The sequence below is a fragment of the Passer montanus genome, unplaced genomic scaffold (genome assembly GCF_014805655.1).
Source record: "Passer montanus isolate IOZ18808 unplaced genomic scaffold, ASM1480565v1 scaffold61, whole genome shotgun sequence".
In the NCBI taxonomy this organism is placed as follows: Eukaryota; Metazoa; Chordata; class Aves; order Passeriformes; family Passeridae; genus Passer; species Passer montanus.
In genome coordinates this window covers 4,215,885-4,234,925 of record NW_024371149.1, presented here as the reverse complement: position 1 = coordinate 4,234,925, position 19,041 = coordinate 4,215,885, and the positions used below count along the sequence as shown (strand labels likewise).

Sequence of the window (19,041 nt, the reverse complement as noted above, 5' to 3'; positions counted from 1 at the left end):
GGCTGGTAGAGCTGGTTGCAACATGACAAAGCTTTCACTCTGCACAGCATGAGCATAGAGGTTTTTGCACAACAACAAGAGATTATCAAATGTATCATACAAAAAAAGCTTATGTATTTTACTTGTATCAGTGGTTTGCAACCTAAATCTGATTTTAGACTATAAACTTTTTCTGATACTAACTGAGAAATACAGTTCAGCTGGGTCAGATTAATTATTTCAAATACAAAATAGATGGAAGTTGATTTGGAGAGACTAGAAAATATTCTACTCTGCAGTACTTTGGTCATTCTGTGTGTAAGTATCCACTGAGATAGATATACATGTGTACATATAGATATCTATCTGTCAGTTGCTTTCCAAGCTTGACCAAGATTCTTATAAGCTTTGGTTATCATTTATTTGTTCCTGAACAAACTTCCTTACATATGAAGCACCTTAACACTTAATAATTTAAGCATATTATTGCATATGTATCTTTTCATGTGACCAAAAATCCCTACCAATTAACTTGTCATTCAAAGCAGAATATTGATTAAATCTGGCTTATACATACTATCACAGGAAAATGAACAGATGAATAGGCTTCTATGTTCTAGTCTATGTGAATGTAAAACATTTACCTGTTTTATGGCAAAAATATTTTCATTACATGAATGAAACAACAAAGAATTGTTAAATGGGTAGCAAGAACCGAATGATTGACAACGAAATTTTAGCAAAAATAGGCAAGGAAAGACTGAACAGATATTGTCTATCCTGCCACTGAAAAAGCCTTAATTTTCTACCTAAATTGTGTAATAGTGCTTTCAGATTAAACATTAGAAAAAAGCAAGCTGTTAAAAGGGTCTTCCCTCCAAAAAGGTTCAGACTCACACCAGAAGAGACCCCCCTTCCTAAGAGAAAAACAGCCTCAATCCCAACCATCTGGCTTTTTGCAAGGGGGCCAATCTTCACAATTCAGGACATAAGAGTAGAGGAACTTTTCCATTTCACAATTTAATTTAATGAGCTTTGAAAGGAAAGCTGTTTCACACAGTAATTTTGGGAGGTGAACGTGCTGTTTGCCATTGCACTGGATATAGGTAAGTTATGAACTTGGCTGCTCTTTCCCGTTTGGCTCAGCAAATGGCAGCACATTCCCTGACAGCACAGGGCCCTGCTGGAAAATAACCCCCCAAAACCTGACCCAGCTCGGTCTGTACTCCTGCTCCTCAGTTCCACCAACACACAGCTACACTCCTTGGGGCAGTCAGAGAGCCCAGCCCACCTTTGCTGATGTTGCCCTCCAGGTAAGCACACCACAGCTGATGGTCCCACCCCTCAGCTCAGGGAAGAAATGACCCACAAGTGTCAGCTGAACCCAGGGCAGGGCAGGGAGGCACTGACCACTCCAGCCCAAACCAGGAACCTGCCATGGCTCTCACAGCTTTTGCTGCCTGTCTCCTTTGTCTGTAAAAGCCAAGCCTTCTCCCATCCCTATCCCAGAACAGACTGAGGACATATAGGTGACTTATTTTTTAATTCCCCTCCTTAAAATGCTGAAAGAATAAAATAAGTAATGCAAACTACTTACAGTTTTCTGGGAGTAAGGAAATAATTTCTTCTCCCAAACAATATAAGAATTAGAGATGGCTCCAGACTCCACCTTACAGAAACACAGAAAATGAGTGCCTACTTTACAAACAGGAACACTCCCAGATACAACTCTTTTACCTGACTACTTGTCTAAAAGGTGACAGGAGAAACACAGCATGAGAAATCAGACCAACAACTACCCAGTGTATTTTCCTTTACTGCAGATCTGCCTTCATATCTGGCAAAAACTATTAGAGACAATGGATACTGCAAGGGAGTCCTTACAGCAGCAAAACAGATACTGCAAAGGAATCCTCACAGAAGTGAGTATCATTGCTGCTGGGTACTTACTGCCACACAAGTATCAGAAACAGTTCTCTCCAATTACAGTGAGGTCTTTCCACATAAAGACTGTATTTGTATTTTCTTCATATACACAATTCCAGCTACTCAAAATCATCATCACAACCAAGATCTGAGTATCAAATCAGGACAAATACTTTCTGGTGAGGTTGTGACATTTTCCACTAGCACTTAAAAGGAGAAAGGTACCATCCCCCTGTTCATCATAAAATTTCAATTGTACTCTGTAATAGGTTTCTGTTCTGCTCTAATATGACACCATATGCAGACTGTACAGCTCACAGGGACAGGAGTGCTACATAAAAAGGCAAAAAACTTACCATTTTTAACTTGATCTTCTGGACTCAAACTCTGAGAAGAATTTCCAATTAGAATGCATCTGTAATAAAGTAAAATTGAATATTAAAACTCCCCTTACCAACAGTGTGTCACTTATTTTAATTCTCATCCTGTTCAGCAGCTTGTCCTTAGTTTAAAAAGAATATGCCAAAAGGCTAATTTGTGTGTGTGTACAGAGGGCCAAAACAAACTATTTTCCCCCTCTGCCCAAAAAGCAGCCCAAACACATTTCAGTACTCAAACGTTTCGTTCAAACCAACATAGGAAACACAGCTATGCATAAGAATCTTTAGTTCTAGAGTCCATTAACCCTCCTCTGACAAGCCTGTAAAATCCAAAAATGGATGTCTGGTTTACCACACACAAAATATTCCTGAGAGAGAACTCAAAAGCAAAAAAAAAAAAAAAAAAAAAAAAAAAGCAGCAGGAATAAAATTTGAATTACACAGTGAGTGTTTACATTCAACTAATTCTCTGCAAGCTAAATCTGACCTTTTATGCTATTTTTTTGAATGGCTTAAATATTGAAGCCTATTTCTAAACAATTAGCAAGGTCAGATTAGACCTACGTATGCCAAATAAAACCAATACACAGTGATAGGAGCCGCAGCCCATGCACAAAATTTATTGTGTGCTACCGTTTATAAAATACTTGAATAGTTTGGAACATGCATAAAATTTCCAACTTAGGGGTATGTACAGATTGTAATTTATGGCAAAGAAAAAAAAAAGGAGATGAACTATAGTGACATAAGTTTCAAGTCGTGTTCCAGGGGATGAGAAGGACATGTAGCAAATGTCAAAATATATAACAAAGTACACTGGCAATCATTACAGTCCATTATTTGTGAACAAATTAGCACAGGGCTTCAATTTTTATTTTAACCAAGCAGTCCTGTAGATACCAAAATACATGCAGTCTCAAGTTTACACTTTCACTAATGCCTTAGCAGTTGAACACAGCAATTGCTTACGCGCTGCTTTGCTTAAACAAAAAGTATGTCTGATACAGGTTCAGTTTCCTTTACAGGTTTAAAAATAATAAAAAAGCTTGCAGCTCTTCAGCCCAGTGATTATTAGCTATTTATGCAACTGTAATACTCACAATAAACTAAAAGTACCTATAACATCTAGGTAACCTATAGATGTACATCATAGGTCTATATATTAAATATTTGCAAAATGAAAACATGCATACACAAAATACAATGCCAAGCTTTACAGACTTGATATGAATTAAAATTTACTTAAACAATGTACAAAGTTCAATTAAAAGTACCTTAAAATTAACACTTCCATATTTTTCTTACTTTTAAAATTAGTATATATAATTTTTTTAAATTCAAGGTGGGGAAAAGTCTTGAAAAAGCTGGGCAAAAAAGTTTCTAAATTAAATATTTTTTTTAAATCTGTGTTCAAGTAATAAACATTCCTACATAGAAATCTTCTGATAAGCTGTAACTAAAAAATACAGTGAATACAATATAGAATTAGCAACATCTAAAGGAGTAAACCTGAGGTCAGCATTTTACAGAATGACCAGCTGAAATGTTTTGGCATTTTTTCTGTTATTTAAAATACAGTTTTTGCAGCCTCAGATATTTTAAGACCATTCTAATCTATAATTTTAAAGACATATAATGAAACCAATGTCCATTAATAAATAGTTAGCTCATAGGGTTGTATTTGAAAGTCTGATTTAAACAAACAAACAAACAAACTACCTCTACTGAAAGAAAAATCCCATTTGTAAACTTAAAAGTGTTGACAACGTAAGCGTAAGATGCTAGTCTAGGTGTGCTTTAGTGAGAACAGTCCAATCCTTTCCCCAGATCTCTTCCAAAGCTGCAGCAGCCAGTGGTGGATGTTTGTGTGAAAAGGTGAGGCACACGCTCCCAGGAGGTTGGGTCACTGTGTAAGAGAGGGGCTGTTGTCTCAAAAGCATGATGGTCTCTCTTCAGTGGGATCAAGTCAGATGGTTTTCCACCTCGTGTTAAGTAGTCACTTCAAGTGATCCCCCTATTTCATTTGTTGTCACGTCAAAAAGCAGTAATCTAGGAATTCTCAGGCAGGACATGAGTGAGTAAACCAGAAGCTGATGTGGTCACTGTGCATTGTTGTTGCCAGTTCCATTGTTTCCATTGGCATTTGCTGTGTTTACAGTATTAATACCATCTTGCTGAAGAGCATCTTTTCTTGGTGGCATTCTCTCATTGATCCTATCCAAACCTTTTGCTTCTTCAAAACTGCAGATTCTATGTTGCGGAGAGAATCCTCGTATTGCTTAACAAAATGCAAATTTGATATGTCAGTAATGGAAAAATAAGATGAAAGCATATACTTTTTCTAACAAATGATGTTTAAAAAAAGATAAAAAATCAGCCAAAGAAACTTATGGCCCTGCAACTGAATTGCTAAAAGATTCTCTACCTGCTTTCCTGAAATGTTCATGGCAATCATTATTTCAGTTTGCTACAAAAAGAACGAAGTATGGCAAATATTCTGCAAGCAGGAATCAAGGGGTTTAAGCCCACTTGATTGCTTCTGCGTGTCCCTGGTGGGGCCAGCTATCACTGCTGTGCTTTTGCTGCTCAACTCATTGGGCTAATCTTAACATCCCCCTTCTCTTCAGGGCAATGTCAGTAAGATCTAAGCAGCACAGCAAGTGCAGTGGAGGCAAAGCAGCAAAGGGTTACAAAAGTAGTGGCAGATTTACATCCTGCACACACACCAATGGCTTGATCCTGCAGTTTTCATGCAGGCAAAATTGCAGGATGTGGTTCACACTGTGCTAATCATGTGGATGATGGAAATGGACACAACCACAATCACCAAGTTAGCACTGTGGTTCAACAATGGTGTCATTTAAATACAGATGTATTTAAAGTAAGTATAGAAAATAGGTATTATTTTGCTACTGATTATTTTGATGAATGAGGTCTGTAGTTGAATTTACACCTGAAAATGGCTGACCACATAATAAGACTGAAGTCTTTGGGATGAAATAATTCTTTGGAGATTTAAATACAGCTTTCCACTCACAACAACAGGACCTCTTGCAGGTGTGTGTGAGAACAGAATATGGCACTTGTTTATATTTTTGGAGATCTGACTTCCTTAATTAAAAAAACAAAGAATACAGTCATTAAATGGTGCTTTGCAACTAAATCTGAAAAACCCCAAAGGCAGCTCTCTCAATGGCTATGCTGTTTGTCAATTATTTCATTGAATTCTGAACAAAAAGAAACTAAAGTCTCTCTGAAAAGAAACAATCTGAAGTTGAATACTCTGAACCAAATAATTTGATGGCATTTTGCTCAATACCATTAATAAAGGATGTATATATCACTTTTTTAGCACAGAAGCACTAGTAATCCATTGAATTTAGTATGTCTCATAAGTACTAGAAATAATTTTGAACAGTAAATTATATTCAAAATCTATAGAAAAAAAGTTATATGTCTTGCACTACCAGATATCACAGAAAGTTTAAAAAAAAGTTCAAAGGCATTAAATATATTTTATGAAAAAAGGCATGCATAAACCCTCCTTCCACATATAACATCCCCTCCCCAAAATCAAACAAAACCATCAGTTGAATGCAGAAAAAAACCACTAAACACTTCTATTTTTAAGAACTTCAAGACAACATCACATATCACAACATGCTATTGTACAAAAACCTACAGCATATTCTAAAAAAAAAAAGGAGACCAAATACCCCCAAGAATTTCCCTAAAATATTAAAGATCATCCTAAAGCCAGAAATGAATGTTACATGTAAAATAGATGAATCAATGCAGTTGATTCATCTCTGCTTGTGCAAGTTGAAAATAAAACACACCCACACAGAGTACTTTTGAATTCCCTCCCAGACACCACAGATCTCTGCCAAGGGCAAAGACTCTGATCATACCTTTTTCAGCCTCAATTGCCTCTACAGTGGCTGTACAGAAGTGAGCAGATGCATGCAAAATGAATGAGAAAGATGAAGAGTGTAATATCGCATAGCAGAAAAGGCAATGATCAATTTAATATAGTATGCTACGCCAGATTAGATCACAATTAGTTAAAATGACAATTGAGTCTTTGGGGGATTGTTTTTAAGTGAAACTTTGCCTAAATTTAGGAAATTTAACTAATTTCTAAATTACTAACAGAGTTTATCAATGTCTAAGTAACACTAATAAATGGATGGTATTAACTATACATTTCTGTAACTTTTGGTTGTGACTTTTGTTTTGGTTTTTTTTTTTTTAAGATAGCAACAGAAAACTTCAACTGAAGCTAAAGTCGTGGTATGGTTTAAAAAAATACTAAAAATATATTTGAGACTGTTTCTGAAGATTAAAATGCATTAATGAGCTTTATTAAAATAATTACCAGGAAGGACACTATAAAAATAACACTACCAGCATGCTAATAATAATAAAAAATTACTTTTCTCTTTAGCTCCCTGAAGTTTAACTAGCACTTCAATTTCTCAGAATATTTTAAGCTAAAATGGGCATCTCTGAGAACTGTATTGTGAAATTTAAGCCAAAGAAGACAAATCAAGAAAGTTAAATCTGCATATTTACAGAGTTTTGTAAATTGTTTAGTTGAATCAAGAACAAAGTCTACAGCAGGAAGAGGTCTGGATTTAACATAATTTTAGCTGGTGAATTAATGTGACTATGAAGAACATCCAGCTCACTAGCTGTTTTTCTAACTAAATAACTATGACAACTGCTTTGATTTCTTATGTGTAAGATCTTTCCTCATAATTTTAGCTCTAGATGGCAAAGCTTTAACATAACCTTATTATTATTACAACTTGAATTGTAGCTAGATCAATCATGGTAACAACTTTTTACCTCCTCTATTGCCATGCCTCTAATACCATAATTTCAGAAATATTGACAAAAAGTAGCTTACATAGTGGTAAACCTACTTGTGTAGTGCTTCATACATACTGTTAACAACAAAAATCATGGCAGAGTATTCAAGCAAGTGCTGGGGAAAATAGCTCTATAAGAAAATAGGGTATTAGATGAGAATAGAATTCTTAAAAGATATTTAAGTGTATTACTTCTTATTTCCCATCCAACAAAACCAATCACCTACACCAAGCCTACACTATGGTATGTATGAATTGCCTACACTATGTTTTAATCTCACTGTTGCATAAGACTAATTTTCACTGAGATAGTCTAAAACCATTGGATACTTGCATTATGCAATTATCCAATAAATACTATTTTATTTCATAAAATAATATTAAATACTTAAGGAAAATGCAGCATTTTGAATTTCATATACTGCACTTGCCATGGAACAAAAAACAAAAAAAAAGTTAAAACAGTTCTGCACTTAAATCTACAGAGACAAGGGCAATTCCAGAATTAAATCAAAAAGCCACTTGAATGGACGCTTACATATGTTTACCTTAGGGAAAGAAACTTTCTCTATTTCTAAAAATAAATTGTTTTAGAAAGCCACCAAATACATACTTGCAAACTATAATTAATTTGCCATACAAATATAAAACTATGTAAAAAAACCACCTCTTTCATCATTTTCTGTTACCTGTGGAGTCTTTGTTTTCAATCTTTTCCTGAAAAGATCACGAATACTGATTTATCTCTGCAAATTATGTAGCTTGGTCATAAATACAAATTTCAGAATTTACCCCTAGTTCACACTACTTGTAGTGCTACTATTCCAAAAAGACCTTGGAATATTCATCACAGTTAGGAAAAAGCAATTTTCAACTTGACATAAAAGAACAAACTGACTGGAAAATACAAGCACTTAAAAAACCTATAGAGACTCAATTTGGAAAATAATTTTGTTGGATTCTCTTTTGCAGGTATATCTAAATTAAAACTTTATTATTTTTAGACTTTGATAAACCTCAAATAAATAATGAATCATATAACAGATAATTCTGAAGTCTTGGCTCTGAAAATTCTCAATTGAAAGCTGATTTTAAGCAACAGGTTTCAATGGCATTTCTATCCTTAATTTCAGCTCTCCTCTTGTTTTACTTAATGGATGTATGTGATAGAAAATCCTTACCAATTTGCAACACAAACAGAAAAAACTATCTTGACTGCTTTCTGACTAATAGCAGGTGCAGTACTTCAACTGATGTCCATGGAAGTACTTACAATTATTAATTTAGATTTCTGTTTAGTATGCTGCTGAATAAAGCTCTAGATGTTTTGTCAGGTTTTAACAGATGTTGGCTCAATTTGGAAGCTAATTTTATTGAATTCAATTCACAAAATAAATCACTAGGAAATATTATTTTAAATAACAGTACTTAATATTTAACAGTACCTAATATTATCTTTATTATTTCAGCTACTAGAATGCAAGCAACAACAACAAAAAATTACATTAAAAAATTAGAAATATACAAAGACCATGATGTCCCAAATCACATTTCCCTAACACATTAAAGCTATAAAAAAGTAAGCTATAATTCATTAAAAAAATATATCCATATATTTATGAAAAAAAAAAATCATACATTGAGGTCGTCCATGGGATGTAGGCTTGCATTTTTTTTCCAGAATTATACTTTTGAACTGAGTTGTCTTTGTTTAAGCCCTTCACTGCAGTCTGAATTTGCCATTCCCCCCTGGGCAGCTCTATGTTGCAGTGAGGATCTGTCCTGGCGGGATGGAAAACCGCCAGGCAAAAACAGCAGGCAAAGCCAGCAGGCAAAGCCAGCAGGCAAAGCCAGCAGGCACTGCTGCTCCGAGCAGGAGGAGGAGGAGAAGGGCCAGCAGCTCACAAACACAGCAGCTGGGCTCACCTAAGTCCTGGCAGAACATGGCATCTGCTAAGATCCACTATGGAAAATGTTACTGACGTTAAGAACTGTAACAGGTATATATGCAAAAATTGCCTATGTGTGTATATCTATTTGCCCAGCTCTCTAGAGGAATGTAAATACACTCCAATTTCTTATAACTTTCAAAGCTGCTTATCAATTTAACAGCAACCAATGTGCCATTGAAAAATTAGCATGGTAAGACTGAAACCAGGAAAACCTAGGGCGTACTGGTCAATTCTGTATATTTTTAAGCCAACAAAAGAACAGAATTAAAAAATTACTTCAAATAATATTATGTTCTTTTATTTTTGCAAGCCTAGACTAGTTTAAATTATTGATAGTATACTGACAAACATAGTACAAAATACTTCAAAGAGTAATTAAATATCTGTAGTAAGAAATATATACTACATTATCAGTGGCCATATCTTTGTCAAGCATATAAATTCTCTGACACTACAATAGTTTAGAAAACGGTCAGCTAGTGAAGTTTTATTTTATTTTGGGTTTACTGCTACCTGTGCAATTGAGCATTAACCCTAATTTGAAAACTACTCTTTTAAGACTGAAACAGTAACATGCCTATCAGTAAAAAGAAGTTATTTCAGTTTAAAAACTAACAGTTGGCATAATATATTTTGAACAATTAACATGACTAAAACAAATGAGGAATATTAATGTAGTGCATCAGGGAATATTGCCATCAAAAGTTCTAGTCAAGAGAAAACCCACACCCACAAAAATCCAGAATGGATTTTGCATACTTTCCAAATGTCCCATATTTTCAGTAATGGTAGAAAGGCATACGCTTTATGTAAAAAAAAAATTTTCTAGTCAGTTTGATCCTCTCTGGTATTTGTAATGCAACATGGATAAAAATTTGTTAAATGAGTGAGAGGAATGCAGACTCATTTTTAAGCATAATAAAATTTCTTATTAAACAATGAAAATTAAAGCTAGAACATATGCTTTTGGAATAGCTGAATGGATTAGGAAACATACACCATTTCTTGTTATAGACATTCACAAAACAATCACATACATACACTGGACATATAAACTTGCTTGTAGACATTATATGTCCACTGAAAAATGATTTAAAATGTGACATTTGTGTTTCAAAGCTATTAAAATCCAGCTTTGATAATTTAATAGAAAATGTAGTGAAAGGCTTTCAAAAACTAGATAGAAAATATAAAGAATTCAAATAAACAGTCATGAAATGAGAAAAGCAGCTACTCTTGGAAAATAGATTGTGTAAAAAGTGGTATTCACACATCACAATCTTTGAATAGTTATAAAATTCAGTGTTCCCATACTAAAGTTTTATACTTCCTAGTAAAGCCTGAAGGTGGCCAATAAAAAGTCTTTGAGTATGTTAAGAGTGCTGCTGATATGAAGTCCAGCTTCACACAGGTGTTTTTTAGTTATTCACCACTGTGAGCAGAAAACATGGACTTCATTCTTTCAATACACTTGGTACAAGCTCATAAGCATCCTCCCTAATCCTAGTTAATCATTATGGGCCTTGTGAAAAATATGATCCAATGATTCGAGAAACTAAAAAAAGAATGAAAACCTTTTACAGAATATTCAATGAGCCAGATTACAGGTATATTTTGTATAGAGTTCTTTTTATTTTCATGCAAAAAAAATATATGCACACTTAATAACACCCTTTTATTTTGATTTATTTACAAGTTTTAAATTCAATCCCTTTATTCTCAACTGATTTTATAACAAATGATTGAATATTTTTCAAGTACATTGTTGTTGAAAATGCACAGACAGTGTGCAGCAGCAAATGCAGCAAACCTCAAAAACAAGGTGCTACAACATTGCTTCTACATCAAGAGACAGACAAGTGTCTGGGATAGTGGTTTAATTTCAACACTTATACAGACATACATCTATACCTAGAGAGAGACAGACAGATCTAAGAAAGCAGCTACATCTGCAGAGGAAGGAAACAGCATGTTACAAGGACAATTCAGGGAGGTCAATTATACATAGAACATTTGACAAACAACATAGAGAACAAACTTTGGCATTAATTACCAGGGTACAAAACATAGCACATTTCAATCTGTCAATGGAGTGTAATATGGAACTATGCAGTCTGCAGCTGCTTGTTAATATTAATATCAACAATATTTGACATTGTCAATGAAAATACTAACACAGCTATAATAAAACCATTTTAATGGAGAGCACACAAGTAATGATGCAAAATTTCACTGCCATTTTTGTATCTGTAATGATTAAATGCCTCAATACGAGATCTATAAGGTCACCCCACCTGAAAAATTGTAAACTAAGGAAGCTCAGAGTCTGAAAAACATAGCTTGACACTGCTGAACTAGTTGGCCTTTAGTTTTATACCCTGGTTAAGTATCCATTTCACATTGCCTGATTAACACATAACACTATGCTTGTATCAGCCGCTAAGACAAGAACTGAAAAGCATAAGAAATTCCCTGCATGCATTATGTGTGGTGTTAGCAAAAGAGTGAGATGTGCCCCAGTCCATCTGAGGCACAGCAAGTTGCATAACATCATTACCACTTTGCAGGGTCTGTCGTCCTCCAGCCAACACTCCACTAGGTAACATTCCAGTGGGAGTCAAACCCTTGAGTGTCAGCACACTTTCACTCTCCTCCCTGTGTGAAAAAAACAGTAACAAACCCCTAAATATCTGCACATGAAAACTTGCATTGAAGTCAAATAATGGATGGGGAAAGGGAGAGCCTAGTTTTGCTGTGTTTTAGACATGCCATGACTGAATGTAAATTGAAATTCCAACAATATAAAAGGCAAAAATAATTCTATTCCATACCAGTCTTTTCTCCACCTAGGAGTTATAAATGCTGGCTACTTCTGAACCAAATTCTGAGCAGTTACTCACATGCAGGTTCATTACCTTTGAAATGAGCACTGAATGGTTCATGAGGTACAGAATATATCTCACTACCATAAAACAATTGCAAATTTTGTTTTGAATGTCTCTACTTTGGGAAATAAGAACTTTAAAAATTTACCCCTATTTGAGAAATTAGTGGAAAAACAGACATTTTGGATAAATAGGATGAGGAAATCACTATGTTTAAAGAAGATGGGATATTTTCTAAATAGCTGAAAAGAGACAAACCAAAACTGAAAACAAAACCCCTCTACTCCTCAAGTTCCTGGTGTGTCTGAGGGAGTCCGTCCTTATTATACCCTTGATTTCAGTCTCTCTATTGGGTATTGCCTTTCCAAGACTCTTAGTTAACAACTTGACAAACATCATGTACACTAAAGATCATGTTCTGTAATTTCTTGCAACATGTCTCAAAAATATCCAAAAACATTTTTCAACCAAAAATTCCATCAATAGGGAATATGCCAAAAAAGATTCTGATGCACAGTGATCTCCCTGAAAAATCTTTGGCATTCACTATCCTGAAACAGAGATGTTTACCTTGCATATGTAATAGGAGTTAAGGAATGCAGAAATCATGCAAGTACCTGAGAACAGAGAAGACTCTTGCCATCTTGCCAATTGCACGAATTTTATTTCTGATTATTTCTTTCCGTGCGGCAGCTGTACCTACTTTCAATAGAAGAATAAAGAGTCTCAAGCTCATGATTCTTTAGAAAGTCATTGTTTTAAAGTGCATCAAATTTAATACAACTGTTTAAGTTCAGTACTCTTCAGAGGAGGTCAGTACCCAAACGCTTAAGGGCACAATGTTATCAAATTAGAGTTTCAGAATGCCAGCAGAACCACCATCACTTCTGTATCCACAAAATACACACAAAAAAGTTTAGATTGCTCACAATGATTTTCTAAACCTAGTAACTAAACTAGGTTCTAAACTACCACCACTACAATGTAATAACACTACAACTATTAACGCCTAAATTTTACACTTTAAATTCTTAGTACTGACATGTACTAAGAATGTGTATGTGTGTATCAACACATAGGCAAGCAGCCCAATATAGAAGCCAAAGAGATACTAAAGCCACAAAATTTAAAGATTTTCTAATTGTTACACAGCTGTTCAAGAGAAAACAGTGGTTACCTTGTTTTTATGTCAGCTACCCAAAACACAACTCCATGAAAACCCCTCAGAAAATAAACAAGCAAAAAATTGCAGTGGTACCTTTCTTACCACTTAGATCTGTGTTCCATGTCATCTTAGGTTTGCCTCATTGGCAGAAATTAGAAATACCAAAGATTTGGAGTAAATACTGCACATTCCACAGGGCAGAGTGATACCACTTGTGACAGACAAAAGTGAAGACAAAACTCTGCAAGGAGGCTTGTGATTAGGAAAGAGAGCCACCTTTGCCTGCCTTGACTTGAAAACAGAAACACCTTTCTCCAACACCCTTCTCCTTTCTCTGGTTTGTTTCAATGTATAAAAGTCATCTTCCCCTTGTCTTACTTTCCCTTTGCCAACTCCTCAATTTTATTAAAACAGTAAAGGCAGATAAAATCCTTACTTCTCCTCAGCCATTGGAGAAGGAGAGCATTAATCAATTCAAGATAAGAGTAACTCAGTCATACTGTGAATTGAACCTCAGGGGACCAAGAGAGAACAAGCTCAGACAGGTCTGTAAGGTATTCCAGAATTCCATGTACAGTGTTATTCAGTCTTGGGAGAAAAGTACACAATAAGAAGTTGCCAACTAAATTGCAAGAATGCAGAAGAGAGGACCACCGAAGTGGGCAGAGGAAGAGCCACACATTCAAAATTCACCCACTTGCACTCAAAAAGGGAGCTGTGGAAGAAGCTGTTTTCCATCCCTGCTCACTAGCATGGGGCTTCCCTGTGAGGGTACAGACACTCAGGCACAACAGTCACACTTGTCAGACCACAGCTGTAAGGACACAGGCCTTCTGTGGCACAAGAGTGGGTAGACCTTCCACCCTGAACACCAAGCCAAATAAAGACAAAAGATAAAGCATGTAAGAGCAAACAACAATAACAAAACCACACAGACAGAAAAGGTGTAATGACAAAGAAAAAACAGGGGAAAGAGACAGCCTTTGTAAGAACACAATGACAGAATCTTGGGGTATGGCAAATACCTGCCAGTCCACGTAAACAAAGCAAAAAAGAGGAACTGCTGAGTAAAGCTTTTTTTAGACAAAGTTACAATTTTAACAGACATCAAACTAAAAAAGTGGCAAAACAGGTGGCTCAGGAAAAACTTGGAATAGGATAGTATGAAACATTCAATTTTTACTGAAAATAATTTCCTTGAAATCTTAACTTTTAATTTTTAAAGTTGTAGACATTTTTTCTTTCTCTCTTTGAACACTGCTAAACAACCACTTGAGAATCCAGAACGAGAAGGACACTCTTCTACAGTTTGAAAAGCTCAGGGCTAAGGGGGACATGAAATATTTCTCTTTAAGTTCCTCAATTTTCCTTCTACCTACACCAATTTGCAGGCTTCACTGATGCCAAGCTGTAATGTGCCAAGTGGAAAGACTTCAGGCAGTGCTAGTCCCTGTGCTCTAAAATGAGAAAGGTTGCTTTGGGGTGTTTGGTTTGTTTGAAAGGGTTTTGTTTGTTTGTTGGGATTTTTTTAAGATGATTTCTCATTGCCCTGGCCCTCCAGAAGCAGCACAGCCAAGGCAAAAAGCCAAAGGCATTACTCCAGGCTGCAGCACTGCACTAATGTGGCCATTGAATCCTGGTTACTTAGAGAATGGCATCTGCTTGCAGAACAATGTCTTGATTACACCCTAAATTAAAGGAGATATAACAAAGAACTTCCCCATTTCCCATTCCTAAGGCCTGCACAAGAAACAAATTCTGAAATGCTGGCATGTTATTCCCCAAACATAACTTTTGGAAACATGTCTATAATCTAATGCATTCCAAAATATTAGAAATATTCTCCGGAACTAACAAATTTACACAGAGAGAAAAAATATTATTAGGCAAGTAGTAGCCAGAAGAATATTTCTGTACAAAAATACCTATCCTGTGATTTCTGGAAAACAAGGGACAGACCATGAATTTAAGTTAGTAACTAGTCTTCTTTTTTCAATTTGCATCCGGCCAGCTTCAAAATTCACAGGGAATCAAAAAGTACTTTTTTGACATCTCAGTTAAGAAGACGAAATGTACTACACAAACCAGATTTTGGAACATTTTATAAACACATTCCATGCACAACCTTAAAAACAGCTCATGAGGAAAGTATTAAAGAGCAAGACAGACAACTGAAAGCTCCCTACACATGCAGGACCAAAGAAAAAATTTTAGAAGTAGATAAAAGAATGAAATTCTACCAAAAAAAAAAAGGAATGAAAAAGGAGGAAAAAAATTCATGCACAGAAAGACAGATGTCTTGAAGCATGACTTCTCATAACAAAACACACAAGTCTTTATAAAATTTCCATTAAAATGGTTAATAATCATAAAATACTACGTAAGAACTCTCAATAGAAAGGCATTTTCTCATTAATACTTTATACTGTCAGGTTCTGTGAAGTCATATTTCAAAACATTCCTACTCTGTCTGGTCTGTACCTTTTTTATTGCCATATATGAGTCGCTCTTCAGATGGAGAGTCCAGAAAAAAAGGAAGTGAACGATGGAGAAAAAGGTGAGTGAGACAAAAAAAAAGATATTTAACTTGGCAGTGGTAATAAAGAAGGAATGGAGAAGAAATATGAAAAAAATAAAATGGAAAACTGCAACACTTGAAAATGCATTCATCAAACAAGAAGTGGAATTGTTGAGAGTATTTAAAATTTGACAAATAACAAGTGAATGCTTGAAAGTCAACAGTAAAAAAAATCCAACCACACAGAAAGATAAAGCATAGACAGTACCTAGGTGGTATAAGAGATGCATCAAGCAAAGAAATTGTTAAAGGAGACAGAATAATAAAATAATTCAAATTAAGAAACTACAGACAGGGCGTATGCAATCAACTGACAACTGCAACTACTCTGGCAAACATAAATCCTAATGCCACAGAATGCCACCACATCCTGCTTGGTGCAACTGCTTTATGTCCAGTTTAGTAGATTTACTTGCATAAAAAACAGGAATTGACTGTTAGCAGGATCACTTTTTTGACACTTCTTCCACGTTTTCACATTTTTGGCAATCATCTAAATAGCAGCAAAGCTGAAGTGGCTCAGAACCAATGCACTCCAATGGAAAACACACAGCTGCTTAGCACAACACTATTCTGTTATCACATTTGAAACATTAATGCTAAGAAAGGGGTTGTGTCTCTATAAATGATCCTTTCAAAGGCTGCTGAAAGTTTTCTTCCTCCTCCCCCATCAACAACAATTCACCAGATCAGGTCTGTTATTGGATGAAATGAAGCAAGTCTGAAAAATGTTTAGGTGTGACATAAAGCACTTCTGTAAAAAGCCCAAGAGAACTAAGTGTGATATGCTAGGTCTTCATGTCAATGTTGCTTCCTACCCATCATGCTACAAACCTCTCTTAACAATCTACAGTATCACAGTTTAAGAGACAAAAAGATGTTGTAATTCATTACATACAATACAATATACATAAACAAGTTGTCCTTTAAACTCAAATGCAGACTTAAACTTGCTTTTCAGACTTTATTTACAGTACTTTGGCATAAAAAATATTGTATCTAATGGTCTCCTACATCAACTGTTATTGAAGGGCAATAATTAAGAAATGTAGTGTATTAGAATACATTTATTCTAAATAGTAGCATAGTAAGTTAGTATGTTTCAAATTTCAAATGCCTAGACATTTGGAGAATTTCCCACTAAAAGTTTGTTTTGTACCGAAATCACATATGAGGATTTGCAAAAAGTTTATTTCAAATAAAAATCACATAGGTTTTGCAAAGGTTACTATTACTGCTTCTTGATCACAAACACAAATGCAATTCCCTTCTCTGCCCCACCAAAAGCATTGTTCTCTAAAGAAAAATTTGAAGGCAATTATGTCCAAATGCCAGGCAACATTACACCAGTCTAAGTTAACTACTGTTTACAAGTTACTACCATTAGGAAGATGTACATATCTTAAAGTAAACCCTACCGTCAAATTGATCTTCTCCCTCTGTCATCAGCTCATCATCAGAGCAAATGCTCAAAACATTCACCAACATTTCTGTTACTGTATAGGAAAAAATAAATCTTCATTCATTCTGTGTAGAATATAAAATATTTCCATGTACACAAGATATAGCTAGTCACCAGCAACTCTAGTGAATGAACTTCTCACACCTCAGTCATCACTCAGTAACCTCATTTCAAAATAATTCTTGATGTGAGCTGTCACAGAATTTAAAAAGCTCAGAAAAATAAGCAGCTATAAATGATACAACTAAACATTAAACAATCAACCAACACAAACACTTCTCTCTTACAAGGAGTTGTTTTAGATAAGAAGACTTTTCTTGTAAATTAGTGGTTTTACGTTAGAAGTCAAGTAGTTGAACTAGTTTTTATGCAAACTTTACCTAAATATGAAAAATTTTGACTGCTCAAATTCAGTCTTGAATTGAAAAAGCTATTCTGTTCCTGACAACTGCGGGCATGCAGCAGAAATACTGAAGCAGAAAAATATTAGAATATAAATATGGGAGTTTGTAGTTTCAAACTCCCCTTAAATATATCAGCATAGCGGATACAAGCTTTTTGAGATGAGTTTGTGTATTTTTTTTTCTCCAGGAATACTCTTATTCTGCCTCTCAATCCTTCCAACATATATCAGACTCTTTCTTAAAATATTCAAACCTTCCTCTGCATAGAGTATTCAGAAACCTCTCCAAAAGGCAGTTGGTTAAAAACCCTGTAAATTTCTGCCTATATTTATTCATGACTAATTCATACAACCCCAGTGTTATCTGCTATGGTTGTATTCTTCATTCTTGGGAGTTATTCTCTACTGTAAAAAAAAACCCCATATTATTAAGATTGTTGGCCTGATTAATGCAGACCAGACAATACTGACATTAAATCCTTCATCAAAAATGGAAATACACATTTGTCCAAAGGCAAGGCTACCTACAAGAGCCATGACTCCAGCAGTCTGAAGCACTGAGCAGGGCAATGAAACACTCAAACACTGTTAAATAAGCTGCTGGATGCCATTACCAGCAATGCAACAAAAGCAAAATACACAGTATCAACCCTTTGCAGTTGAAAACATTATCTACTGCATAATCAGGCAAGAGAGATATAAACAAATCTTCTGTCAAATGTCAGGTCCCTTCCTGAAAACGTGTAAAAAAATTGTTTAGTGGGTTAACCACAGTAAGAATAAGCTGCTGGATGCCATTACCAGCAATGCAACAAAAGCAAAATACACAGTATCAACCCTTTGCAGTTGAAAACATTATCTACTGCATAATCAGGCAAGAGAGATATAAACAAATCTTCTGTCAAATGTCAGGTCCCTTCCTGAAAACGTGTAAAAAAATTGTTGAGTGGGTTAACCACAGTAAGAAGTGTCCAAACTATTTGCATTTAACTGCTCACTAAAGACAACATAAGCAAATCTAGAATCCTAAGGTTTTATGTCCTTAAATATATAACTGCAGGAAAGCTTAAATTTATTTAAATTTATTTTATTTGAATTAAATTTAAACTAAATTAAAAAGAAATTTTCGAAGAAATTTAAAGAGCTCTCCAAATCTCTTCTTATGAAAAGAGCAGTTTCTGTCATAGAAGGATTTTACACAGACCCAAATAGCCTCTAACCTCATTGCTTGCCAACTGAGGACTACTTGGGGCCCCAGTGTCCTAGATTCAGAGTTATCATCTCTGGAGGGAAAAGAAAATAAAAAAAAAGGAGGATCTGTGCTAAATTATCTTTTTTACAAGAAAAAAATATAACTGAAAAACTTATAGTCAGTGAAGGTCAATCTGTTACATCCATACAGGAAAGTTAACATTTTACATTAACATCTCAATATAA

At 35.1% G+C, this 19,041-nt stretch overlaps 1 protein-coding gene across 8 annotated transcripts in view; it reads right to left on the bottom strand.

Annotated features, from left to right (window-relative positions):
• PPP3CB (protein phosphatase 3 catalytic subunit beta) overlaps positions 1-19,041 on the bottom strand; it is a 46,896-nt gene that overhangs the window by 4,057 nt on the left and 23,798 nt on the right. The window contains exons 10-17 of one of the 8 annotated variants that reach the window (XR_005629635.1): positions 17,158-17,235; positions 15,643-15,669; positions 12,614-12,698; positions 11,669-11,766; positions 6,197-6,226; positions 4,005-4,563; positions 2,262-2,320; positions 1,577-1,648 (exon numbers count right to left, since the gene is read on the bottom strand). Coding sequence is in view for 6 of the 8 variants with exons in the window: in XM_039727427.1 (XP_039583361.1) it covers positions 4,385-4,563; positions 6,197-6,226; positions 11,669-11,766; positions 12,614-12,698; positions 15,643-15,669; positions 17,158-17,235 (497 nt within the window). In the remaining 2 variants the exon portion in view is untranslated. Of the gene's footprint in view, positions 1-1,576; positions 1,649-2,261; positions 2,321-2,878; positions 4,564-6,196; positions 6,227-11,668; positions 11,767-12,613; positions 12,699-15,642; positions 15,670-17,157; positions 17,236-19,041 lie in introns of those variants that run through there. The other 7 variants (XR_005629636.1, XM_039727427.1, XM_039727430.1 and 4 more) reach the window with 7 other exon arrangements.